General features: G+C 46.4%; 1 protein-coding gene across 1 annotated transcript; it reads left to right on the top strand.

Annotated features, from left to right (window-relative positions):
* PASD1 (PAS domain containing repressor 1) lies at positions 1 to 27,781 on the top strand. The gene is made up of 21 exons (XM_086756210.1): positions 1 to 112; positions 958 to 1,014; positions 2,424 to 2,578; positions 3,380 to 3,471; positions 5,316 to 5,405; positions 6,506 to 6,626; positions 8,058 to 8,171; positions 8,853 to 8,971; positions 9,835 to 9,917; positions 13,551 to 13,657; positions 16,393 to 16,540; positions 18,651 to 18,732; positions 20,311 to 20,434; positions 21,155 to 21,264; positions 21,758 to 21,844; positions 22,948 to 23,106; positions 23,659 to 23,865; positions 24,703 to 24,905; positions 25,590 to 25,682; positions 26,162 to 26,369; positions 27,513 to 27,781. Exons 2-21 carry the CDS (start codon positions 983 to 985, stop codon positions 27,681 to 27,683), a joined length of 2,505 nt encoding a protein of 834 aa, XP_086612336.1. The 5' UTR covers positions 1 to 112; positions 958 to 982; the 3' UTR covers positions 27,684 to 27,781.

Below are 27,781 nucleotides of genomic sequence, written 5' to 3'. Positions count from 1 at the left end.
AGAATTTACCTTCATGTTGAATTTTCCATCATTTCATGGGGCTTGAGAATACCATGTCCTTACTGGGAGCGGAGAGAATATTCTCCTGACCTGCACTGCAGGAACAGTTAAGGTAAAGTAAAGCTGGCAGCCCACAATGACTGTTCTGGTGTGGGGACATATAGAACCAAGGTCACATTCCCTTCTTTTCACTGGTTAGTGCCAGGAAGTTTCAATTTAGTCTTGCATGTGAATCCCAGTGGTAGGACACAGCTCAGACGATGTGGTGGAAGTCGACCAGTGCAAGCAGCAGTCCCTGGCTGCAGGGTCCTTTGGATGAACCTGTCTATCATATAATCTCTCAGATGTCCTGATAGTACCCTGCTGTTGCCTAATACTTATCCTCTGGGGGATTGGCACAGTTTCCTTCTTCCTCCTATGCCCTTCCACTGGGAAAGAAATCTCAGATGCTTTTCAAGCATTGCAATGGTCAAAATCAACCAGCAGCCTGTTTGATTTTCCAGAACAGGACCAGGTGCAGTGCTGCCTGGTACATACATCAGAGTCAAATCAGCTCTCACATTTGCAGGGGAGATGCTAATTCCTGTGCAGGGTTCAGTGCTCCGCAGGTTTTCCCAGCCTGTGGTAGAGGGGAGTGCAGAGGCAGGCTGAGGGGCTGCTGGCTCTCAGCTCTTTCTCTCTAAAGTCACGCTTACTGTAGCTGTACCTTTGGGACTTGATGATTTTAGAGGTCTTTTCCAACCTTAAAGATTCCTTAAAGATTCGATGGTTTCACTTCTCAAGCCTCAATAGCTGATGGAACAAGCAGGAAACTACATCACAAGAGTGGAGTTTGGGACAGGGAAGATTGGAACATCCAGGAGGTTATAAAGTACAAACCAGTAAGCTCCATATTCTGCCATCCTCAACAAGATCAGGGAATGTGTCTCAGTACGTACTTCTGTCTTTTCCTTCCAGAGCCCTGTGTTGTGTAAGCGAACTGATGGATGAAGATGAGAAGGACAGGGCAAAGAGGTATGAAGGGATGTACAGAGCACTGAGAGGGGAAGCTCTCGGGGCAGAATTGTAAATGCTGTGTTGTCCGATGCTTGAAAGAGTACTTGGGACCACTGGTGTCAGAGGCAAAACCCCCACACAGTTAACAGGCTATGTATACTGGACCACGAACGGCATAATTAAGTCACCATTTTCAAGCTTCTCATAGTGTGTTTGACCACCCCTACAATGGGTTCATCAGCTGAGTGGTCCTTAAATTACGTTGTCGTGCCCTCAGAATCTCGTGTTATCCCATGGCTATTTATTATCTTGATGCAGGACTCCTGACCTGTGATTTTACTGACATCATGCAGTGCTGCCCACCTGGGGTAGAGTTCCCCGTGAAACTTAAGAGAGCAGTCCTGCTTTAGCACAGGTATGAGTTAGTCTCCCGTCAGAGAAGCATTTGGCTCGGTTCTAATTAGTCATCGCACACGAGTGCCAAAACAGAGATGGCTGTAAACGTAAATGCTGGATCTGAGAACCTCCAAATGCCAACCTGAATATGAATGGGAATGCTTTCTGCATACCACACTTGGTCTAGATCACAGGAAGCATGTATCATCATGAATACGCTTGTAAAGAAAATTAATTACTACTGGAAGAGGTTTTAGGAAAACAAGGTTACCTCAGATATGTGCATTAGAAAGAACATTTTGGAAGAAACTGAATGGATTTGCTTTCTTCTTTATTGTTTTTAATGGAGGGGAAATCCCTAATAAAACATTCTTAAATTGTATTAATGAAAGCTGGAAACTGGTCTGCGGTTTCCGCAGCCAGACTTTTAACATTTCCAGTTTCATATATCATGGCAGCAGATTTTCAAAACCAGATACAAGAGCTTGTGCCTTACTTCATTCTGCAGCTGAGTTGTCTCTGCACAGTGTTGTCTTTCTATAAGCTACTTTTGCAAGTACAAGTCAGGGAATAAGGAATCCTTGGCATTTTGACCTTTACATATGTGTCTATTAACGGCATAACAAAAGTTTATAAAAATGAGGTGGGCAAAACATGAGGATGTAGATGCCAGAACTTCTCGTACTGGGGAAATTTTGCCCATAACACCTTCACCTCATTATCACCACTTTGGAAACAAGGGAAACTGTTGCAGAAATGTGCATAAGGATATGGTCTTGCTCACATGAATGTAAATTGTATTTGTTACCTCCAGGTGTTCCTTGCTGACTATGAGCTCAGTCCTGCTGCAAGGCCCTAAGCACCAGCAAGGCACTTACATCCAAGCTAAATTTTAAACAAATGAGCACTCCTAGCAGAGTTTAGAGTCTTGTATTTAAAGTGTTTCACTGAGGCAGGGCCATTTACCTCTTCCTGGGTCAGGCTGAACGTCCTTCATTTTGTTTAACAGCGTTTATGTTTCTGTCACCCAGGGCATCACGCAACAAATCTGAAAAGAAGAGGAGAGACCAGTTCAATGTCCTCATTAAAGAGCTTTGCACGATGCTGCAGGGCCACGGCCACCCTCTCAAGATGGACAAGTCCACAATACTGCAGAGGACCATCGACTTCTTACAGAAACAGAAAGGTACTGGAGGGCACTGGTCTGCTCCCGTTGAAGCCGCTGGCTCTGCATCTGCCCAGCAGCCAGTTTCTGCTCAGGAGATGAAAACTTGTTTTCCCAAGCATCTAAGACCTCCGGAGAGGACATGAACCTAAGTGAGGGGCAGTTGAACCTAAGGGCATGAACCTAAGGAACAGCAGTTGGCCTCAGGAAACAGTCTAGGTTTGAGTACTGTGCTGACCAGTTAAACATCAATATACTTTAAAAGATGCAGTGCTGCATGCTTTCAAATGTCGTGACATCGCTCCAGTTCCCTCGCTGGCCTCCACATCCCCTGGCACGCTTTGTACGCTCTCAAACAGGGTGTGAGGGAGGAAGAGCTGCAGAACAGCATGCGCTACAAAAGCCAGGGGAAAGGGGTTTCTGTGCCCTGTTCCCAGGTCTCCTGGGGTAGGAGATGGCTTGGTGCAGCCTGTCCCGCTGCCTGGGCACTCCCATGAGTCTTCCTGAAATGGCTCCAGAGTCGCAGACACCCTCTGCTCACGGTGATGCTCAGTGACTCTGAAATTAGCCCATTGACCTTAATTTTTGAAGGATTTCTTCAGACCACCCCAAAATGTCTCCTCTTCTTTTCTTGATTTCTAATGCATTTGCATCGTGATGGCATGGAAAATGACTGTTGCATACAAGAAGGCTTTGTGTGGAGAATGATCTGAGGATGATTCCTTTGAAAGCCTCTTAAAAGAAATCTAGTGTTACTTGAAAATGAAAAAAAAAATCCAACTAGCATGAGTCATGTTGCTTTTTTGATGTTTTTTCTTTAAGAAATCACAGCACAGACAGAAGCCTGTGAGATTAGACAAGACTGGAAGCCTTCATTTCTTAGCAATGAGGAGTTCACCCAGTTGATGTTAGAGGTAAGAAAAAACGAAAGCTGCGCGGATTAGTGAGAAGGAATCAGTTCAGTGGAGTAGTTCAGAGATATATAGTTCCTTTTCACCTGAGGGGTCCCAGTGTTAATGATTCCTGCTCTGCTGGCACATGTAATACAAATCTGAGGGAGACCAATGCTGTGCTAAATGCTTTGCAGATACAGAATTAAAAATATGTTTGCTTCCTCTTAAAGATAAACAACTTTTCATTTAGAATGAAGGCCAGATTTGGCCCAGATTGGGCCTGGTGACAGAGGAAAAAGAGAAATGCCCTTCTCAGAAGAGCTGCTAGAGCTAGCAGTTTGAGCAAAAACTTGAAAGGCCCTGAAAAAAGCAGACCAGCTCTCTTCCTCCCACATCTCATTAGCCAGGCAGCGTTTACTCTGCTGCCTTTGCTGCTGCTGGCTGTGCGGTGTTGTGCTTGTGATGTGGATGCTGAATCTTTTCCTCGGATTGCCTTTCAGTGCATTCGGGAGAACAGCTCGGATACTCTCACCTCTAAAATGCTCAGCTTGTCTAGAAACACCCCAGGAGCTTACGTTTTTCCTTTCTTAAGGATGCGGCTTTGGGTTTGTGCTGCGTGCTCCTCTGGCACGGACCTCTCCTACCCCGCGTGGGCAGCTCTTACTCTTTGCCCCACCAAAATAAGGGTGTATGCTGGGCTGAGCTGGGAGGTGCTGCAGTGCCTTAGTTATTCCTTTTCATCAGGACGTCATGACTCACCTCCCTGGAAAAGTCTGTTCATTCTTTCTGGGAACTTCTCGCACCAAACAAGCTAGTTTGTTCCAGGTGAATCAAAACAAATCCCCCCCTTAGAAGTGGCAGGGGAGAGAGAGCCCTTTAATAACTGTTGGCTTGCTGGACTATGTTAGACTGTTGACCCATTCACTTAAAAATCAGTGGTTTTTTTCTAGAGAGCTTATTTTCAGCAAAGGCAGAGTATGACAGCGAGGTGGGGAATAGCTGCCTGAAGGGGAAGGTGGTGAATGCTGCATCTTTGGCTCCCTATAGCCAAGCTGCAGAGCAGCCTAACGGTGTCTGTGGGAGAGTTGGCTCTGTGCACACTACTGACCAGAAGTTAACCCTCCCAGACCGTGGTAAGTGTTAGAGAAGAATAAGGACAGAATCTGGGTCAGTGGTACAAGAAGATGTGAAGAATAGGGAGAACACCCAAAGAGGAAAGCTCGTACAGTGACTTAAAAAGGACAGAGAACTTCGACGCCGGGACAGACACCATAGTGAATAAGAAAGGGGAAACAGAACAAAGTGTAAAATTGTTGTGTCATTAGCCTAACAAACAAATGTTATAAGCAAAATAAATAAAGCTTTAGATCTTGTCCATAATGTCCATAAATAGCTAAAAATACAGCATTGTGTAATTTTTCTGTCTCTGCTTATCCATCCATCTGTCCATCCCTCCATCTATCCACAACGCTGGGTTTGCCGTGATGATATCTAACATCTCCTTACGCACCGAGCTGGTTAACTGTTGTGTAATTCAGAACACATAATGAAGTGACTGAAGTCACCAGGATTGTGTGGGTGTAGAAATTTTAACCACCACTGTCTTGCTTCATATTAAATAAATACTCACTGGGTGAAAAATACAAGTCAATTTAATATTAATGAGCAAATAAGAATGTAAGAAGAATGTTGAATTAGACAGCATGTGTAATTTTTATTTTTCCGCATTGAACTATCATTTCCATAATTGATTTATGTTAGTTTTAGGCTTTAGAAGCATCACCAAAGAATAAATGAGCCTATTATATTTTAAGTTGTTCCCTTGTGTAATTTTCTTTTTCTTTTTGCCCACCTTTTATCATTAGGCACTAGATGGCTTTCTCATTGCTCTTACCACTGATGGGATTATTATTTATGTATCTGATAGTGTCTCATCCCTGCTTGGACACTTACCGGTAAGTTCTGACAATGCAATATGTTGAAGGATCATTCCTCTGCCATAACGTAGACCCATCACTGCAGGGCTGGGGCTTGGTTTTGTCCAACCAAAGAGGCTGACTGTGGGTGGGGGATAAACCAACAAACTCTTAGGGAGTTTCTCAGGCTCCTGTGAATAGCAGATTCTCTTTCAGGGTCTGCAAGTTAGCTAAAAAAAAAACAAACCCTATGCAAAATCACTGTACTTGTAGCTAACCACTTGACTGCACATCTGCAGGAGGGTCTGAGTAGTGTTTATGGAAAAATCTCATGCTTGTGAATTCTGTGCATGCTGAAGGTCTTCTCAGATAATTTAAAGATTATTTCCACATTGAATCTATGCTGTTCTAATGACATTGGGGTTTTCTACTTTGAGCCCGTGATCTTTAATAACAAGTATGTGGCCTCAGAATTTTCTGGGAGAATTTCTAGAAATCAGTTAGCTGTTCGGTGCAGAAATTTCTGCTGGCCCTTCAAAAGCATTTTTTATTTTTATCTGGTGCCAAGCATGAGGCACCAATGATGCTACATGAGGGTGAATTTGAGCACACAGTTAACCTGGCTGAATGTCCTGCTTTGCAAAGAAACAAATACGTGCTGACATTTTGGTAGAACCCCTTTAGTCAGGATGTTGGGGTTTGTCAGCACTGGAACACTTGCAGATCGATCTGATTTTGCCAGATGTTCAGCCTAGGAGACAAATGGAGTATGTGAGGAGGAGCTCTCCCACTTCTCCCTTGTGCTTCCAAAGGGAAATATTTCAAATTTTCATTCTGATATTATGTTTCTCATCATGTCATATTCCTTTATTACCAAGGTTGCTTCTCCATCTTGCATTTGGTTGCACTGAAGGGCAGCCTCAGCGACCTGGTCAGCCTTTTGCAAAAAGATAGCAACCCCATGGAAGAATAACCCAAAGGTTATATTCTACCCTAGATCTGTCTGGAGATTTTCTGGACTTCCTTGTCTTAAGAATCCACGCTAAACCGGCAGCGTCCGTGCTCTGCTGGGGGATAAAAAGACGTACGGTTTTGTCAGGCTGTACTGCTGAACATGACAAAGCATTCTTTTGTCTCAGTCAGATTTGGTGGACCAAAATATATTAAACTTTCTGCCTGAGCGGGAGCAGAGCGAGGTGTACAAGCTCCTTTCTCCACATGTGCTCATGACAGAGCCTGTTGCAGCTGATTTTCTAAACGGTAAGCTCCGCTCTTGTCTGTCGATCAGGGAAATTCGCCAAACGCAAACGGCTCCCGGGGGAGCCTGCACAGGGCTCTCCAGCTATTTAATTCTCCTGCCTGCCACTTCTGTTTTGCTGCAGTTATTACTTCTGGTTTTTAGTGCAGCACATTATCTGTCATTCCTACATGCGCCCGGGACTTGGTCTTTGATTTGGATAGGCTTTGTTTTACGGTCTGCTTTGTGTCACAGGACAGTGCAGTTGCCCACAGTAGATATTTTTCCCCAGGCAGGATACTGGATTGAGCCTATGAAAGGAGTGAAGGGCTTAAAGGAAGGAAAAGGGTAGGAGAAATCCCCAAGGGTTTTGACAGATTCTGTGTTCCTTAGGAAGCTTGCATGTCTCAGGACACCTGAGAAACCCTACATGTAGTTTAAGCAACAGCCTTCCTATCTGAACAGTCTGTCTGGATCTCCACTGCTGGCTGCTGTCCCACCTCCAAAATGTCCCTTTCCCCTAGAAAACTTCTTAAGGAAGACACTTTTTACAAGGAAGAATTTTTTTATGATAAGGGTGGTGAAGCACTGGCACAGGTTGCCCAGAGAGGTGGTGGATGCCCCATCCCTGGAAACATTCAAGGCCCTGAGCAACCTGATGTGGTTGGAGATGTCCCTGCTCTGTGCAGGTGGGTTGGACTACATGACCTTTAAAGGTCCCTTCCAACCCAAATCATTCTGTGGTTCTATGAAAGTATCCCCAGCACCAGAGCAGGCAGCAATGTCTTCCTAGCAAACAAGCCACGTTTCACCAAGCCACTGTTGGGAGCCCCCTTTCCTGGTGGGTTCAGTGGCCGGGCAGTGCCAGCCTTCCCTCTCTGCTACCCCGTAAGCACCAGTGGGAACTGGGCAGCCCTCATGCTGGTGCTCTGCCCTGGGGCTGGTTTCCCACTGGCTGAAGACCGCATGGTCTAATCCATGGAGTTCAGACCTCGGGCAGAAAACTGAATATGAGCTTGGCACGGTGCCCTCCGCCATTAATGGAAAGGCTTAGGGTGACTTCAGTGCCCTTTGGATCTGGGTCCTACTGAGCAGTGCCAGAGCAGAGTACTGCCCTATCGCTTAACAGCTTTGCACAAAATCATGCGTGCACGAAGTCTGGGGAAAATACCGCTAGCCGATATTGCCAGGGCTTCACGCCCAGCGTAGCAAGGTGGCTGTAAAGCCATGGGAGAAAGGGTAAGAATACATTTCCGTAAGCAGAACCAGCTGGTCGTTGCTCCTAGTAGTTATACATTTACGTAGGGGTACCAAGAGCATCCCAGCGGGGCATGGGCAGGTACCACAGCAGCAGGGTTGGTACAAAGACCAAGACAGAGTCACTATATGGGGTGTGCTAAAGTGCAGACTTCCAGTAACGCTGGGTATGTCTCCCTCTCTTTCTCTCATTTCAGCGGAAAAACAAGTAGAGTTTTGCTGCCATTTAGCAAGAGGCAGCTTAGATCCAAATGAACCCCTGATGTATGAATATGTGAAATTTGTAGTGGATTTTAAATATTTTACTCATGGTAAGTTACTGCTCCAGCCTACCTGTACCTTTCTACCTCTCTCCTTTGAATCATGTGTTGATCTGCAGCCTCCTGAAGGCCTTGTTTCGATTGAAAACACCCTGTAATCGGCAGGGATGGAATGAGCTGTGGATATGTTGGAGACACTTTTCATATAAAAGTGCTGGGGAGGCTGTTGATCAGAGGAGTGCACTCTTCTGTATGCTCTGCCTAAAGAAGTGATGCCACACTAATCCTACCTCCATCCTACCACCAAAGCAGCCCACTTATTCAAATAACCAGTATAACATGCTATTCTGCTTCACTTATGGCAATTAATTGACACTTTTTAAAGATGAAATAGTTTAAGAAACCTGTAAAATCTTGAATCTTGCAAACGTTGAGCTGGAGAAAGGCTGACAATGAGAGTGTAGCTGCAGAAAGGCTGACAAGGAACGTGTAGCTGCACACTGTGAGCTGCTCAGAGCTGTCTTCTGAAGCTTCCCTGCAAGCCAGGGAAAGGTGGTTGCAACTTGGAGCCCAAAGGGTCATGCTTTAAATAACGTCAGCGTGTATCAGTGTGGCATCACCTTGTGGGCAGGAAGAGTTTGTTGCTTGGGTTTCATCAGTCATTGGACTTGTCTTAACATGAAAAGAAAGCTCTCCTTCCTCTTTTTAAATAAATTGTCTGGTTGTGTCTAGTGCCTACACCCTCCTGTAATGGCTTTGAGTCAGCTATTGCACGAGCTTTCAGGTCAGCCACGGAGGAGCAGATTTGCCTCGTAGCAACCGTTCGTCTTGTCACACCACAGTTCTTAAAGGTGAGAGCTCTGCGACCGCATCTTCCCTTTTGCGCGGGGCTGGGCCGGCGCTCGGCGGCAGGGCTGTGCTGATACCATGGGCTGCATGCTGGGCTGTGGCGCGGGGAGCCGTGATGCTGCAGCCACTCAGAGCATCTGTTCAGCGGCACAGATCGTTTGTGCAGAGGGTTGGTAAATGAGAGAGGGCACTGTCATGCCTGCGAGTGGGAGATGACATAAGCATGTATTTTGGAATGACAAGATGTAAAGCAGGAGTTGCTTTTGAGAAGTGGCGACTGTGTGATGGGGTATCTCCAAGCAGTCGGCCCAGGGAGCACCAACACAAAGAGACCAGCTTGGAAAGTCGCAGCCTTTAAAGAAATACATCCGATTGCTCCTTCATAAGGCCACCTGCGTCTCAAAACGCAGTGAAAACTGTGTTTCATGAACTTCTTCTGCTGGTCTGTAAGTGTCCTGTGGTGGAGTGTGGCGGTGACAGGGATAACGACCATAGGTACTTCTTGCTCAAGAGAGCATTAACCAGCTCAGTATGAGGCTGGACCTGGTGCTGTCATCCATCTTCAGATACCAATATTTACTAAAAGCTGGGGAATTTGCCTACAGACTGCAAGGTGAGGCCCTTGGACTATTTATCTTAGCTCTGAAATTCAGCCCAGAGTAAATTATTTAGCCACCTTTCATCAGTTTATGCATCCATAAAACAAGGCTTTTACATTCCTTAGAGGAAAATAAGTCTGGTGTTTTAAAAGCACTGTATTTTGCTAGGGTTTGTTATGCCAAGAAGATGCTTCCCTTGTCTTGATAGAGGGCTCCCTTTGCCATTTCATAGAATTAAATGTCTGAATGTGCTAACTGTTTTGCAGGAGCTCTGCAATGTTGAAGAGCCATGTGAAGAATTTACATCGAGGCATAGTTTGGAATGGAAGTTTTTATTCTTGGATCACAGGTAAGAGATTTGGTTTTAGTCACTGAAAAATAAACAAACTGTAGTTTAAAAAGAGAAGACAGTGTGTAGCTATTGCCTGAGATCCCAAATAGAACAGCTCTAGTTAATGCAACTAAGTAATAATACTCTGAACTTACTTGTTAGACATCCTTAAATGCTTTGGTCTTTTCTATATTTTAGACAGGTAAGAAACCGTATGAAATGGTGGGAAAATGTCTAGAGAAGTTTCTAACTTCACCAAGATATTAAGTCATTAAGACTGAGTAGTGTGGGTCCTGTATTGATTTAGGTCCTCTGTTTTCCAGGAATCCTTCTAAATCTTTTGCTGTGTCAAAAAAAAAAAAAAAGATTTTCACCTTGAGAAAGGATGGAATTTATAAAAATAAAAGAAAAAGCAGTGGATTTGATGGTATAATTGCAGATTTGTTTTTGACAATGCCATACAGTGGGCTAGGATTCAGCTTGGTGGATGAAACAGACTGGAATCACTTTATTAAGCTGATTTTAGGATTCATTTTCTTCAAAAGAAGCTGGAGAGTTTTGTTCACTCTTTTACTTCTCTGTATTTGACTTGTATGCATAAGCACATTGCAAAATCCTACCCTTTCTGTTATCCCTCCTTTTGCAAGCTCTGCAAAGGCAGTCATTACTAGAAACAGAAGACTAGTAAATAAGGCTGTAGGGAAAAAAATATTTGGGAGGAAAAAAACTAAATGTCAACTGCCCGTTTAGAACAAGAAAGAGAGAGTGCAAATATAAATGAATACCAACTTGCATTTCTATAGTAAATAAGATGTGTACATCACACATCATACCTTGAAGCACGGAGGAGCCGATCCTGCAACAGCCCTATGGTTAGTGGTGTGTGGTTTGGGACAGTCAGCTTATTATTCACGTTGTTGAGATCTTGCTGGAGTGACTTTGTTAGACTTTAATTGGCCTGTCCAACAACACACATTTTCAGAATCAGGTGATTAATGTTAAAGATTCATAAAAGAGCCCTAAGCCCCTTATTTCACTGTCTGACAAAGTGAGCTGGTTTTCCGAAGGGCTGTGTCCCAGCAGCTCCTGTGAAGAAGGCGAGCAGGCGCTGCTTTGAAACCTATCAAAGAGTCTTTTGATGAATCTGGGTTATGACTCAGAGAGGAATCTCTCTGCGCCGGGTGCTTGCAGCCACTCTGGTCCCAGTGCTATCCCCAGTGAGGAAAGCATTGTTACTGGGAGGAAATTAAGCTGATGCAGATGCTGAGGCAGAGTTTGTGACAGCTCCGGATGTGAGTAGTGAGCCCAGACCCGGGGAGGAGTGGGGCATCGTGTGGGTTGTCTCGTTTAATCACCAATTCAAACCAAATCTCTCTGGTTTAGTCTGCAGGATACTCTGAAATGTTGTTGGGTATTTTGCTGTTTCTTGCTTATTTGTGTCGACTCACGCTGCCTGACGTTGAGGTGTGCCATCAGTAGGGGCAGAGGGTACACCAACATACATTGGAGTAAAGATAGATAATGCAGAAAGCACTGTATACCTCTGGAAAAACATTAGAAAGCTAGGAAAAATCTATATTCTGAGTCTACGTGTAAATATGTGTAGAGGAAGAAACCCTGCCAGCTTTGGTAATGATCTCTTTCTCTTCTGCACTGTGGTCCTCTCCCTGTTTTCCCTTTGTTTATTAAAAGGCTGCACTCTAAAGCTCTCTGAAGGCTGTACATGTCCATTTGCACAGCGAGTTGCAGGCCTCAAGACTGGAATTTAAGCTAACAAGACACTTTTAAATTTTTCCACAAGCAAGGCAGCTCCTTGTCAAATGACAGATGAGGAGCATTTTGTGGTTGCTTTCTCATTTAAAGAGTTCTGGCAAAAGTCAGGAAAGCATAATGCTTTCCTGATCAGCTTCAGTGTTTATCTGATGTGCATCTGAAAGACATTACTGTCTTGAATATAAGCATGTCATTAAAGATAGGAGAGATACTGACGGTTCTGCTAAAGAGATGGCAAGGAAGGAGACTTTAATAAATGCACGTATTATCATGATTAACAGAAATCTGGGTCACATGCGGAGAAGGAACACAGTGCTCTGTGAAAAGTCATTTGAATAAATGAAGCTGTATTGTGGCAGAGACCATGGTGTTTTCAGAGATTTGCCATCAGAGAGTGTGGAGGGCTGGCTCTTCCAGCCAAGAAGCCCTTGTGCTGGAGCTTGGGAGCTCCTGCTGAGACATCAGTGCTCCTGGGGCTGCTGTTGATCAGGACCCCAGCTATGCTTCCTTTTCCCCTGTTTCCCATTCCACAGAAAGGTTGTAGACTTGTCTGGGCTCTCTTTAGTTGAATAATCTATGCCCACCATGTCTCTCAAGACTACAGATGTAGAGCAGGGTTACTCAACCACGGCAGGAGAACTTTCCACATTAATATCCAGAAAACTCAGATCCATCCAAACCCAAATGTACTTACACTTAAATAATTTTTTGCTCATATTCTTGGCCACTTTATGGCATTGACTTTCTTTAAGAGGGTCACTCAACACACCAAGAGAAGAGCAGCAGAGGGGCATGTTTGATAGGTAGTGATGCCTTCAGACTGCCCCAGTTATGAGTCATTAACCGTTTCTCTAACACATCACCGCCTGATTCCTGAGGAACATGCTGAACTTGGGAGGTGAGCCTCATGCTGTCAGCACATCCAGCAGCCAAAACAAATAGGTGGAGCCAAATTAGCACAAGTCCTGCCTCATCAAGTACGTGCAGTGCTTGAATTGGTGCAAGCAGGAGCATACTGGAGCCCTAGGGGACAGAAGGTGGCATGCTGTATAGGGAGTAGAGGCAAAAATAGTGGTTTTCTTCTCACATTTCAGTGGTGTTTCACAATCGTAAGCTAGCAGGCTCCGGTGAAGGCTGTGCATAAGTTTTTAGGACACTTGCCTAAAAAAAAAAAATTCATATTTTGCCTAGTAAATGGAAGAAGCTAGAATTGACAGCAGAATTGTCAGGTAAGTCATTGCAATGTCCCCATCTAAATACTTCCTCGATTCCTTCTTTGCCTGCCATAGAAATAATAGTCCTTAAAATCAGCCCCATGCCCATTCTTATCTCTACTGCAGAAGCATTTTTTGCTGGTTATAGCTTCCCAAGCTTTTCCATGGGAACAATTACTTTTTCCTTTACCCGAGCTGGTCCTGACACACGTTGCAGCTTCCCACTTACTCTTACTCTTTCTTCTACAGTTACTACCCGGATGACATTTACATCCAATCTCCTGGATAATTTTACTCGAGCTCCAAGTTATTATGCAGATGAGCAGCCATAGCATTTCTCAAGCTGTGTGTCTCACCAGCGTGCTTAATGAATTGAGTCACTTGCGTACACACATGCCTTTCTCTACACCCACATAATGAATAGGCTACGAGACAGTAAACACACACCTTTTCATTGTCTCAATTTTTACCTCTCCCTCACTGGTTTTTGTTTTTTTTTTTTTGCTTATCTATGAAAATACGTCATTATGTATATGAAAATCCACTCATTTCCCTGCCAAGTTAAGGTACAAGATGGTCTTGGTCGCTAGTGTCGCAGCGTATCTGGCAGGATGTCAGAGTGTCAGGTTTTGTGCTCACTCCCTGCCCTTTGCTTCCGTTCTAGGGCTCCACCTATTATAGGATATTTACCCTTTGAGGTTCTGGGGACGTCAGGCTATGATTACTACCACGCAGATGACCTGGAGCTTCTTGCTAGGTGCCATGAACACTGTAAGTTCCTCTCCCTCTGCAGCGTGCCTGTCTTTGATCTCGTTTGTCACTCGTGCAAAACTTGTACTGTCATCACAAAAGGCATCTTTATCTGGGGCATGAGGGAATTCCCTCTTCCCATGACAGACTGTCATAGCTGACACTTACCTGGGAGGTTGCATCCCTGCAGAATTCACTCAGATCAGTTTCCCAAACTGAGAGATAACCTGTTTGAGCACAGGTTGTCCCAGAGTGAAATGACAATAGTAGATGGGAAGTCTGAACTTTATACCCTCTGCCCCCAGTTTGTGAGGGCAGCCCCAAACCCGGGGAGTTTTGTTGGTTGTCACAGTTCATGAGGTCTTGCTGTTCCCCTGGGCTTCGGAGTCAGCCAGGAAGCTCCAGTCACCAAAATGCCTTCTGAAAGCAGCCTATGGATCGCCTGCCTGTGCAATTAGATGTCATGAACCTCACTTTACTTAGTAAAATGCTTCTGGAGATTCAGACTCTTTTTTTAAATACAAAAGTACCAAATACAGAGTCCCTCTGGGTGAAGATGGCTTATTTTTTGTCAACCTGAAAGTAAAGCAGGAAAGCAGAGGAGTTCAGTTTGGGCCAATGTGTGAACACCAGAGAACATCCATGAAGCTCATCTTCATGCAAGGTGAAGTACTGTGACCTGCAAGAGCCCAGGAGGAGCCAGGTCAGAACGAGCACTTATCCTGAGTCCTGTGGCAGTGCACCCATTGTTGAAGCACCTCGTCTTGCTGAAGGCTGGAGCTGGTGTGAGGAAGGGCAAAAGGTGGCAGCAGATGTGGTCTACTGTTAATCAGCATGCTGTTCCTACCAGATGAGCGTGTGAGATGCTTTATCCCTGTGACTGTATTTTTCCATTTTATTACACGCACCTAATGCGCCAGCATTAGGTCTGTGCTCCAGCTGGTTGGCATTGCCAAGCACTGGAATGCAAAGTAACTACACACTTCATAAAATGCACCTAGGTAACCAGATATTTTGCCAAGAAATGTTACTTACAGATTTCCTGTTGGGCAAACTCTCTGTTTGTCTCTCTGCTATCTCTGTTTGAAAGGAGAGTGTTTTGTCAAAAGGAAACAAGGACACCCCCTTCCAGTGCTGGAATTGCTTGGAGATGCTTGAAGATGCAGAGCAGCGCGATGCAGGGACAGCAAGAAGCTCCACAGCCCCCCAGCATACTGGAGCTGGACAAGCCGCTTCCTCTCTGAGTTGCAAACCACCCACATCTCTGCCGTGTAGCCTCTACCGCTTACACCTGTAAGATGCTAAAGGACCTAGTAGAGAATGGAGAAAATGATGACTTCTCTGAATGTCAAATTTTGCTGCTCCACTTCCCTGCCAGCTTTTCTGCCCTGCGCAAGGCAAAGCACTGGTACAAAACAGGTGGCGGGGAAGCAGGTTGCCCACAAAGGAAGCTGTGAAAGGGGCTAGACACAAGTTGTGTCAAGTGCAGCAAGTGTGTAGATGCAAACATTAAAGGGATATCTTAATTGCTGTCAAGTACAGTACGGTTTAGTGCTGTTTGCTTAAAAGACCATTCAGAAAGAAGTGACCTACTCAACCAGATGATGTCCTTTTGGTAATATGTGTGTGCGGTTTGACGTAGATGCTAACTGTAGTGAGAATGGGGTCAGCTCATTCTACAGAGAATCTATTGAGTGATTTATGTTCTACATCTCTACTGGCCACGGATCTCCTCTTACACATTAAAACAGTATTTGCACAACACACCTGAAGGAAAGGATCTTTGAATCTTACTGTGCAGGGGAAGAAAGTAAGGTGCTGGCAAAGTGACTTACAGAGGTCTCTTCAGGAAATCTCTGCCAGGACCAGGAGCTGAGTGATCCCCAGCACAATGTGTTAGCCAGAAGACCTTCGCTAAGTACTTCACCTAAAGCCCATCGCTGTTAATGGGATCGCTAAAGAATTTAGTCCTGATATTTAACAAAGTAGAGGTGTGCAGGTGAGTAAAAGTATTTGGGTTAGTGTGGCTTGATAAGTTCCTGTTTGTCAGGTTGACCACGCTGGGCGGGCATCTTGCCTACTGTGAAGTGAAACGTGCTTAAACCACATTTGTAGTTTACTTTGCATTAATTATGGGTATTTTAAGTGAGCATGTTTCATTTTGTACTTCCAGCGGTCCAGGAACAATTAATGTGGTTATTTAATGCAATTCCCATCATTATTTTCCAGTTGTATTAAACCACTTGAGATTTTTCTGGACATACTCTGATGATATGTACCGGGTCTGGTGTATTTAGGTCATCTCTCAGAAGAAAACTCTCAGTTAAACTGCTAAAACACCACTATCTTGTTGTTTTGTGCCATTATTAGGATCCTGGCTTCAAACCCCTAGTCAATGCATTCTCAAGTACTTGTGAAAGGCCAAGACTTTGTTTAATTAATGTTATTTATACTTATTTCAGAGGAGCTCACAAATAAGTTAAAAGAATATAGCTAGTTATATAGTTCTGCCAACTGTAAGTTATAAAAGCAATCTCCAAATAGCAAAGTGACTCTTGAAAATTAGTAGCAGAAAAGAACCCAAATAAAAGCTGAGGATATGGTTGTGTATCATCTGTCGTGTTGATGAAGCCACAAGAGCCATTTTAGCGCAGTAGCAGCCTGCAAGAGCGGTATGGGACCAAGTGGTTTTTCTAATCACCTTTGCACCATGAAATTTCTGTTTCCTAGAAATTTCTTTCTTTTTTGTTTAACAGTGATGCAGTTTGGAAAAGGAAAGTCCTGCTACTATCGATTCCTGACCAAAGGCCAGCAGTGGATATGGCTGCAGACACACTACTACATCACCTACCACCAGTGGAATTCCAAACCCGAGTTCATCGTTTGCACTCACCTGGTAGTTAGGTAGGAGTAAGAACCAGACACTTCACAACCATTTTTTGCTCATCCATTTTTTTTTCTAGTTCTGTTTTGCGTTAGCCAAATATTTGTTGTGTGTATTGAGATGCTAAGATGGTAATTCTATAAAACTGTTATGACAAGGAACATGGGGAAAAGCATAATACGTTTTTATTACTCTTTTTTTTTTTTTTTTTTTTGTAACCAGACCGAAAGCCTGGAAGCCACCACTGGCCAAGGCTGTCAGTGCGTTACATTCCCCTTTTATCCCTAGCGATGACACGATGACATGGCCATGGGAAGAATTAAAGCTGTTAAGAATCGGACGGCTTTATGAGCATGAATGGGATCATACATCTCCTACAAAACCTTTTGATCAGAGCTTTAAATATTTATGACTTGGAGTTAGCTGCTGTCCTGCTAGCCTTGTTCCTCACCTGAAATTCAGCCCAGGATCCCCACCTAGTGGGAAGCTGCTTGTGCTGGGTTGCAAACCTGTGCTGGAAGGAGAGGCGTGTGTGGGATGCTCTCTGATATGCACCTTCTGGAGGGGAATCTGCTTGATTACCACTGTCATCTCAAAAAGATTGTATTAAGACTGAGAATATATTTACTGAAGAGCTTGAAAAAAATAGTGACGCACTGGTTTGCTCTATTAACTTGAGTAAACATCTTGCTCACTGTGTCTGTCTTTACTGTCAGGAATCAATTTGTGAAGTTTTTTTCTGGGCCCCGTTTTTCTTGTCAAACGTCTGGAAGACGAAACAGTAGTAAACTGGGGTATTCTGAAACAGACTGAGAACGCCTTACACCACTAAACCGGTGTAAGTGATGAGAGCTGTGGTGCCGATATAAAGTACATTCCAAGTGTTATTGTAAGCAAATGGTAGACAGAGATTGCTTCCAAGTTGTGTTGCTTCTGCCATCCTTCAGGGAATTCAGCTTCACTTTAAACTCTGAATTTGTTGTGCATTAATTTTTTTTTTTTGCTTCCAGTGCCTCTTAAACCCAGTGATATAGTCCTAAATAGATTTTGAAATTCAATTCTGTCTCATAAGGTTTAGAATATATTATTGAAATACACAAGTTAAAACCTGATTTCAGGAAAATTCATTGCCTACAATGAATAGTGAGTTCATTTCAGCAACTTCTCTTGCCTCCCATAAAGGTTATGGATCATTAATATTCCAGTACCCTAAATTTCGGCACATTTCAGTGCCCACGATCCACAGGAGCACAAGGAGTCTTTAAAACATCCTCTCCAATTTATCCCAATGGTGAAAATGGCATTGTTTACTGTAAATATTTTATTATTTAAGAGGAAAAAAATAGTAGGGAAAGCCAATATACACTTTGAGAGGCACACTGCTGGGGATCCTTGCGCCTTGCATTGCACCTGGGCAGCTGCCGGGTTGTGTTCAGAGCTGCTGCTGGAGCGAGGGATGTGAGCTCTGCTGTAGCGTGCTGCACAGCGCTGCGTGCACCCTCAGAGAGAGGGGACCCAACCTCCTTCTCCCCGGGGCACTGGCTTAGGGCCCACTGAGCTGCCATGCGGCATGCAAAAAATTGATTCTTGATCATCAGCTGGTTAGAAAGTGAATGTACAATTGGTATGGTAGTTCAGCTGCACAGAAGCTGTAGGATCATTTTTTTCTGCGTGATTATGGGAAATGACAATCTCCTTTTTTAGGACTGAGGACAAAGACACCCATTTTGTCTTCAATAACCAAGGGCACTTTGCTTTTAGATTAGTTTTGCTTGAAGGCATCCAGGGCAAAAATTTGCAAAGGAATGTCTGCATTTGTGCTTGGAATAATGAGTGCGATTAATCCCATAGGCTCTGCCGTCCTGGGCTCAGTGGGACTGGGACACTGCGCTGCTGTTTCTAATCTGTGGGTATTCAGCAGGTGCAGTTACTCACAGATTGCAAGGCTGTATGTTGTTGTTCCTCAAAGTACCCCGTGTATGAAGGAGTGTGTCTGTGTGCTGTGCAAAGCTTGTGACTCAACATGAAAACTCCGTAGTGACCTGTATGGTAGGATGGTTACCATACAGTAAACAATATCCAGACTGAAAAACTGGATTTAGTTTTCGTTTTGTTTTTTTTTTTTTTCAGTTATGCAGAAGTTCGCGCTGAAAGAAGGCGAGATCTTGGCCTTGAAGAGTCATCAATTGAGCTGGCATCCTCTTCTCTAAAGGTACCGTGTCCCTTCACGGTTGAATGAGCAGATGTTTAAACCAAACTGAGTGATCGCTTACCAATCTTAGGAAAATACCTGTTCTTTCTTCTCTGTTTCCTTTGCTCCCATCTCTTTACAAGCCTTCTGTTGGGTTATGACTCCAGCAGACCCTGAGAAGTTTTCCACTGCATGGCTCTAAACTGCCTGTCTTGGTTTAGGCTTATAACTGCAAATTCAGCAGTTGCACTGTCTTTCTGAGACTGTTAATCAAATGGTAGGTTAAACCACCTCCATTCAGAAGCAGAAAAGCAGAGCTGGAGCTGGAGGCCACGTTGCTGTACCTGTCACCATTCGTTAGTAAGGCGCAGAGGACCCGAGCGCAGGGCAGTACCACATGGTACCTGTTGTGTTAATGCCAGCTCGTCACTTCATACTCAGACGAAGATTGGAAGTGAAGGGAAAATACTTACTGTTTTTCCAGATTTCAGCTCTGTTTACAGCATTGGGCAGGATCACATCAAGTGTAGGATTGTGACCAAAGCAATAACTTCCATGGTTTGAATCAGTCTGGCATCCCAACACACCTGCCCAGTTAACAAGGTCATTTTAATTACTTTTAAATTCTTCATCTCAGTAGTTTAAAAATAAGACCAGTAATCAAGGTAATTTCAAGTGGATTATTGTGTAATTATCATGCCATTAGCCTCATTGCTCTTCAGACATTATTTTATAGAAGCCGTTTATGGGATTTATAGGGGAAGCTGCCCCAGAGACCTTTTGCACTTGAGCAAGGACTGTCTTGCAAACAGCTGCTTCTCTGTCACCACAGCACACCTCTGTGTCTTTTTCCCCTCCCACATGATAGCTGAGCTATCTTTCTGCAGAGCTTAAGCTGCATCTCTGATGTAAGGCAGCTGGAGCTGAGGCAGAGCCATCACTCTCATTGCCTGATCAGGCAGGAACCATTTGCTGTAGGTTCTCCTAGGGCTGCAGCTGGTGTCCCCGTGCCACTGCTCTGTGTCCCTTGCCAGCCATCTCTCCATCTCTGGAATGAATAAATCCATTCCCCAGCCAGCCTCTCCTGCCACCTTCATTCATTACCTCTGCCACCACTCCCCACTGTGCCACGGCCAACAAACTGTGACATCCCTGAAGAAATCAGGCAGAAGAAAGCTAATTGTAAAAACATGTTTCCACGTGCACACAGCTCCGCGAGCAGGATGGCGGCAGGCCAGAGTGGGGAGCATGGGCTGCAATCCCCACGGCATTCACCCGATGCATTGTCCATCCCCTCTCTGGCCGCTCGCTGCAGTCAAATGAGTGACCTGGGACAGAAATGTGTGGCATCACCCTCAAAGCCAAGGGTGCCTGGGGTGTGATCCTGAAGGTCCTGTCTACACAGAGATACCTGAAGGCTTTAGGGTGACAATCAAGGCACAGACTGAGTACTGCAGCAGGGTTTGGTGATGTGGTACTGGCCCTCTAGACCCAGTCTGCTATTTTTCTCTACAAACAAGCAGTCAGGGAGGTGGAGGTCCCCTCCAGCACCATCCTCTCCTGCTGATGGTCTGACCGCTTGTACTTCACTCCCCGCAGAGCCACAGCAACTACCTGGACGTGGGGCAGTGCGGCAGCAGCCAGGACGCCAGCCGGGAAGGAGTGTCACTGTCGTCCCACAGCTCCCGACGCTCCTCGCACACCGCCCTTTCCGACTCCGCATGTAGGTGCCAGCGTGGCTGGGGCAAGGAGCGGGCTGGAGGGCAGGGCAGCCTCCAGAATACTGGGTTTGGGCTGGGAGTGACCAAGTCAGGGCGGGAGCAGGGGACCAAGGTAGTGTGCCATAACAAATTATGGTCCGGCAGCGTGCTGCCTCCTCCCTCGTAGCCCACTGCCAGGGTGAGAGCAGCTTTTCCCCCCGTTTGTTACTGCCTAAGGGTTGTGGTTGTTCGCTGTGGCTCAGGGGACAGGAGGTGACTCGCTAAGCTGAAGCAATTTGTTTGAGCCCTGAACCTCACCAACAAAACTTTTATTATGGGATAATGTGGTCCCCGATGATAAACCCCTGCAGAAGGAGTGCAGAGGGCTGCCTGCCTTGCTGGCAGCTTCATGCCAGCTCCCACAAGTGGCCCCCCCCCCCACCTTGGGGACACTGATAAGGTGATGGCAATGCCCATCCAGGGCTTTTCTTGAAATACTTGCCAGGGGGAGAGTGGGAAAGCTCATCTGGAGACAGCTGTGGAGGGAAGACTGAAATGGAGCATTGGAATCAGAAGGGAACCCCGCCAGTGAGGCAGCGAGCCAGAGGGACCGCAGAGGGGCAGTCTGGGGACCCAGTTTGGAGGCGTTTGGGTCGCTGCTCACCTCCGTACACGGAGTTCAGGCTTAGCCAGGGTACCCAGACACGGGTCTGCAGTATCATAGCAAACCGTCTCTTTTTCAGCCACGTCGTCCATGCGACACACGGACACCAGCACTCCCACCCGGCCGTCGGTGCCAGGAGGGCAGGCGGAGAAGGCAGCCCTACGGCTGGCATTGGCTGGAAGCGCTCAGGTTGGTGGTTTCTGCGAGAAAAAGCCTTTCTGAGGCTGTAAAGAAACGAGCCTGACAAACCTTGATCTCACCCTCAGAGAGGGTGGATCCCCACCTCTGAGAGTGCTGGGCCTGAGTGTGGGATTTCCCAGGACTGCGGGGATGCTGCTGGCCGGCAAAGCCAGTGGAGAGCTGCTAGAGACTCCTCCGCTGCCTCCTCTTGGGATTCAGTTTGTTCCTTCAGGCCAAACACCTTCTCACACCACAAGCCTGCTTTTCTTGGGGCTCGTACATGTGAAATGGCCTTTATCCAGAAGTGGATGCTGGCACTGAGGATTTGCAATTAGCAGGGGGCATGCAGGAGCTTAAATTCTCCCTTCAGACTCAACCTCAGATCTCCACATGGAGCTGTCTAATTCCCTGCTGTTGTTCATCACCAGTATGAGCTGGTATCGCACCAGCTCTGCACGAGAGGTGCTATGGACCTGCAGTAAGGCAAAATTTTCATTTCTAGGCCATAGCAACTCCTCAAGCCCCTGGTGAACACCTCCCTCAGCATCCCGTGGCTCAGCCGGCAGCCCCCTCTCAGCACGCTGTGATGGTACGTGGTTTATTTTTGTTAAAGGCGCTGGTGTAGCCAGTCAGTGGGGCCGACTCGGTGGCTCCAGTTCACTCCTCTTACCTCCTTGCTGGGTGGTCCCAGTGCGGGGGCGAGATTTCAGCGCCCTTTCTGTTGCTATTACTGAGCTGAGTTATTGCAGCCACTTATTTCAGTGAAAAGACAGGTAGGACACCCAAGGAAATAGCTTAGAAGTTTTATGCTTGTCAAAACCATTGGGGGCTGCTGAAGGCTCAGCTCTGAATTGCTCACAACTAACTGCAGGCTGATACGGCGCTGAAGAGTTTCATTGCCCTGGTAGAGGAAGGGGATGTCATGGAAAGTTTGAGTTAGGCCAGAAAAAAAAAAAAAAAACAAGAAAAATGTGGGGGTCAAAAACCGTAGCCGTGAGGCCTGCCCTCACAGAGCCTTGAGGTCAGTGTAGTAAATGTCCAGACTGTAATACAGGGGTTGAAGATGGCCAGCTTTGGTGTGAAGGGTGGGTCCCAGGGTGGAATTACAACCTAATTTGGGCCTGGGATTTGGCAAATGTCATCATCAGCACAACTGACAGCCCCAGGCTGGAGGTGCGAGAAGGGTTAGCATGCAGTGCCTGCCACAAAGCACAAGTGGTGTGAAACAAGAAGGGTGTCGCGCTGAAGGGACACGGGAGTCCTGTGCACAGACACTGCGTCTGCACGGGAATTGAACAGACCAAGAGCTGGAGTATGAGCCCATTGTGCTGCTGCTCTGGAAGTACACTGGTACTTTGGGTTGAATATGCAGTTACCATTGGTGGTAGAACACTGGCACAGGTTGCCCAGAGAGGTGGTGGATGCCCCATCCCTGGAAAGGCCAGGTTGGACGGGGCTCTGAGCAACCTGATCTGGTTGGAGATGTCCCTGCTCCTTGCAGGGGAGTTGGACTGGATGGCCTTTGAAGGTCCCTTCCAACCCAAACCATTCTGTGATTCTACAATTTTTTGTCAGCATCATATTTTCTGTAGCAAAATCTGAAAAGCAGTCATTTTTTTGAAGCTAGCATCGCTGCGAGTGTGAGTAACAGGACTCATCCTACCCCGTGATCTTGTTCTCCGTTCTCCACAGCCGGTGTACCATTTACCGACCCAGCTGGGGATGATGCATCAGCTGAAAGAGCAGCTGGAGGAGAGGACACGCATACTGCAAGCTGACATCAAGACGCAGCAAGAGGAGCTCCATGTCATCAAGGAGCAGCTCCAGCTAGTGCAGGACTCCAACCTACAGGTACCCGTTGTCCCCCAGGGTTCCCAAATGCACAAACCATTTGCTTTTCCGTTCAGCACGCAGATGGGTAACAGAATTGTCAGTGGCAAAAGCATTCAGAAATGAGCCCTGGATAAATGGGTGGTTTGTTCTCAGGTGTGGGAGTGGTGTCTCCCGAGAGATGAGTGGCATCAGTATCTGCTTAAGTATTGAATCAGTAATTTTCATTATTTAGAAAAAAACAATCCCAAGCTAATCTAAAGAAGTCCTCCCTGCATAACAAGCTTGGTGATTCAGCGGCTGGTCAGTGCTGCTGGATCCCCAGTGCCATTCCTGCAAAATGCAACAAATGTAATGGAGCTGGAATGGTCATGGCTCTGAATAAATATATGGGGACAAGCTAACATTTGATTTTCTGTTTTTCATGGTTCACTCTGCCCCTGGATTTAGAGATCTTGCTGCTGCAGTGTTAGATACGTTGCTAGAGTCAGCCTGGGAGCCAGAGCTGGTATCTCCCAGGCAATACAACCACCCTATGAGCTGCGACAACTCCTGTGTTTCTTTTATTGAAAGATGCTGATGCAGCAGCCGATCCCCATCATCTTTAACAACGTGCAGCACCCGAGCCCCAGGAGGCCACCGCCACCGCCGGGGACGCCCAGGCAGACCACAGCCAAGAAGTCACAACAGCAAGGCCCTATGGGGACGAAGCATTACTGTGGCTCCCACCTGCCGTCACCGCGACAATTCCTCAGGGACCCCTGTGGCACAGCTGCCCAGGTTGCTGGCTGCTTCGTTGTCTTCATTGTCCTCTTTTCTGGCTTTTTAAATACTGCCATGTCCCCCTGCCTTGTGCTCCCATGCATCTCCTCTGTACTGGTTTTACTGCATAGCTGGCATTATGAAATTTGTGTTGAGTCAGTTGCGAATGCCATAAAAATAAAAGCCAGGTAGCTTAAAAGCACTAAACCCTGGGGACTACTGGAGCCATTCTGGTGACTGGAGAGGAGCTGAGTGGGAGGTTTAGGCTCTCACTTGCTTCTGTTTGCAGTTGCAATGTGATGCTCGTCCGTAGCCAGTGAGAGTTGTGACTTCCTAACATGGGGAAATAGCCGTAATTTTAAAAGATTCATTTTCTTCTGCCCCAGAAGTCTTGGAAGGCAGCTTTGAAAAACAATTTTGTCATCACTGAACCTAAATCCGCTGTATAGAGGTCACATCTCCTTGGGAAAGAGTTAAGGTATCCAAAGGCAAACAAGACCAAAACTACTGCTTTAAAGGAAGAGATGCTTTCCTTGATGACTTCAGATTTGCACTCCTCCTCACCTCTTAAACTGGTCTCTTCTCCCTTAAGCCTTTCATGCCCTTTCCCTTGTACTCTCATTTCTCAAGAGGCCATCTGCTCCTCCCGCTGGGGATCCCAGCGCTTGCCGTGCAGGGACAATAAATGCAAAGAGGTTGGCTGTCCTGAGCAGATCTACTGTTCCTACTGCTGTGTTTGGGGAGAATATCATACTGTTCCCTCTCCTTTTCCCATCTGCATACTGGAAGCAGCTATTCTAGCCTTCTCTTAGGGAGCTTTAAAATCTTACGTGTGTATCTGTGTCTTCATTTCAGGTACAGCAGCAGCAGCAACACCCAGTGAGAGGAAACCAGGCCCAGCAAACGTGCCTGCCAGGGCAGACGAGCATTTCAGTGCCCCTCTACAACAACCCCATGGTGTTTTCACAAACGCATCCCCTTACAGTGGCTGCACAGATGCCGGCTGACGGCAGCGAAAGGCAACCACAGTCTGACTACAGCCAGGACAGGAGCCTCAGGTACAAACGCAGCCCTGCTGGGACCATCTGATGGCGGTGATAGAAAATAGAGAGCTGGGTTAGTGGTGAGCCCCGTGCACGTGCAAGCAGGGTGCTGTGCACACCATGCCATACCCTCAGGGGCCTGTAATCCTTTTCTCTCCATATTTCCATAAATTGTCCATGTAGCTCAGTCACCTTTGGCCATCTGCTGCTGTCAGAGGGAGTGAATGGGAAAAACTAGCAGGGACAGCCTTTCCCAAACCTCTGTCTGCTTGATATGAAGCTCCAGGCTGTCTTTTCTGCAGCCAGGACAAGTGCCATGGCAAAGCCATTTTTCTTTTAGACAATACTGAGAATGTTGTATAAAACATATGCAACTTCCCCAGACTATTCCACCACCTTTCAAGGAGGTATCTGCAGACACTGCCTAAAGGATCCAGCCATTTCAGAATAGTCTGTAAGGAAATAAGATAAACCCTAGAGGTGTGACTGTCTATAAGACATATTTCTTACATGAAAGATTTAGCAAGTTTCAGTTCACTCTGCGAGACATTAATAAGCATCCTGTGTCGTTAGCTTTTTTCAGGGTGATGGTGTGCACGCTTTCAGGGGGGATTTTCTGGGATTTGTTTCTAGAGACTGACAGTCAGGAGTTTGGACCTCTTCCTTCCCTGACCGTCCTCTGGTTTTCTCCCACCGCAGGATGCTGTTGGATCAGTCTATCCAAGCCATGATGCCCGCATCCAACGGCAGCAGCCAGTCCACGCAGAGCAGTGCCAGCAGGCAGCAAGGAAAGTGAGTCTTTCGGGGGCTCTTGTTTTCATGCAGTGTTTTAGCAGGGCACTTTATGGCACTGAAAATTACTTTGAAAAACTTGTACATGGTCACGGAAACACAAACAGTCTCATACTTAACAGAAACAAAAGCTCAGCTGGTTAGGAGAAAAAGTAATTGGAATATTTTTTAATTACAAAGAACTTTTTGATAACTAAAATGATTTGAAAAAAATCTTTTTAACCATTTAACCTTTTGCAAAGTCTAAAAAGCTTCATCAGGTCATGGAGGAGATGTACAGCCTTAAAAACCTTCATTTTCTGCAGTTCAGTCCATGCTTGATCAGGAGGGAGAGATCTGGGGCTTGCTTTCACCAGACTCGGCATGGTTTGACAAACCCTGCTCTAGTCTGGTTCCTGCAGCACCTGGGCTCCCCAGTGCCTGCTCCACTGGTGGGTCTGGGTTTGGGTTCTCACGCCTTATTTTCCTCCTCGTGGCAGGTTCATTGCAGAGCAGCAGATCTTGCCTACCCCAATACAGATGCAACCGATTACATGTAGCACCGTTCGACCTCCAGCCCCGCCGCCCATTTTCTCCCCATCTCTGATGATCCCACACACCAGCTTCACATCCCACCAGGCAAACACACCGGTTCATCTCCACCAGTGGCCACAGCAGCAGGTTCAGCAGCACCGTCTCTACCTTCAGGTAATGGAGCTGGAACAGGTTTGTGAGGATGCAGAGGGATGGCTTTGGGATTGGGGTGGTTTTTTTGAAGAAATGAGGCTTATCTGCACGTACCCAATGCTCAGCCTTTCCAGGCTGGTGCTGCACCCATCCAAGGCCATTATTTTCTGACAAACTCAGTTATCACTTAGTGTCCAGAAGAAATATCCAGTTTTTCAAACACAGCTTGTCATCCGGAGGAGCTCTGGTGGGAATCTTGCCATAGACATGAAACATGATAAGGGATGAGCTCTGTTGAAAACATGCCTCCTGCTGTTGTGTCTGACCATAGCAAGGTTTTTTTATCAGCTGTTGTCACCACTTTCTTTTGATAAATGCGTGTTTCACAACACAAATCTCTGGAGAAGATGATCTGGGTTTTTCAAAGCACAGCTTCAGCAGTGCATGCCCAACCAATAGTGCTGCCAAGGAGAAGGGTTGTTGAAACTAATAATTAATTAGTAATACACTCTCCAAGACTTGCCTGATAGGGAGAGGTAAGTTACTGTCCTCCAGACAAAGATGGTAGAAAACAAAGCAGGAAGAGTAGGTACAGCTGAAGGTAGCCATGTAGCAGGACTGGATTTAGAGTATGAAATGAAATATTGTTGTCAGCAAATGTGGACGTGAGCCATCCCTGCTTTGGGTCCCTGTGCTCTCGGGCTGCACTGAGGTCCTGAGGCCTACCAGTATGGACAGCAGAATGATGTCTTCAAAAACCATGTAGTTGTGGCACCTCAGGACATGGTTTAGGGGACATGGTGATGTTGGGTTGATGGTTGGACTTGATGATCTTGGAGGTCTCTTCCAACCTTTATGATCCTGTAATTCTGTGAAAAGCAGCCTCACCTCCAGCTCTCCAGAAGTACCGTGGCAGGGGTAGGGGTACCTGCCACCAGCTTCTCGCCCAGACCTGGGCTCGGTTGTTGTGGCGGGAATGGGGGGAAGGAGAAACCTGCTGTGCCTAGAAAGGAGGGAAAATAATTATGGTAGAGAAAGGGAAGAAAAAGAAAAAACAAAAATTCGTATGAGGAAGGTAGCGGCAAATGTTAAATCAGCATCAGCCCTGCAGCACGAGGGAGCAACAGGGCGGGTCTGACTCGTCAGATTTGTGTCTCCCGACAGATGCAAGGTCCTGAGCCAGTGCCTGGGGGTCCGACGCAGCGCATTTTCCAGCCGCCCCACACCCCGCAGCAGAACCCCCTGAGCTACTTCCTCCACCCGCAGCAGCAGAGCCGCCACGCGCAGGGCCAGGCCTGCAACCTGCCCGACCTGCCCGAGATGCAGCTGCCCTGAATGCCGGGTCCGGGAGGCAGGGACCAACCTTGGCTGCATCCGCTCAGCGCCCCGAACGTGCACGGAGGGGAGGACGACGCCGTCAGAGCATGGGGACG

This window comes from Chlamydotis macqueenii, chromosome 11, assembly GCF_036417535.1.
Source record: "Chlamydotis macqueenii isolate bChlMac1 chromosome 11, bChlMac1.mat, whole genome shotgun sequence".
Lineage (NCBI taxonomy): Eukaryota > Metazoa > Chordata > Aves > Otidiformes > Otididae > Chlamydotis > Chlamydotis macqueenii.
This window is presented reverse-complemented; position numbering and strand designations above follow the sequence as displayed.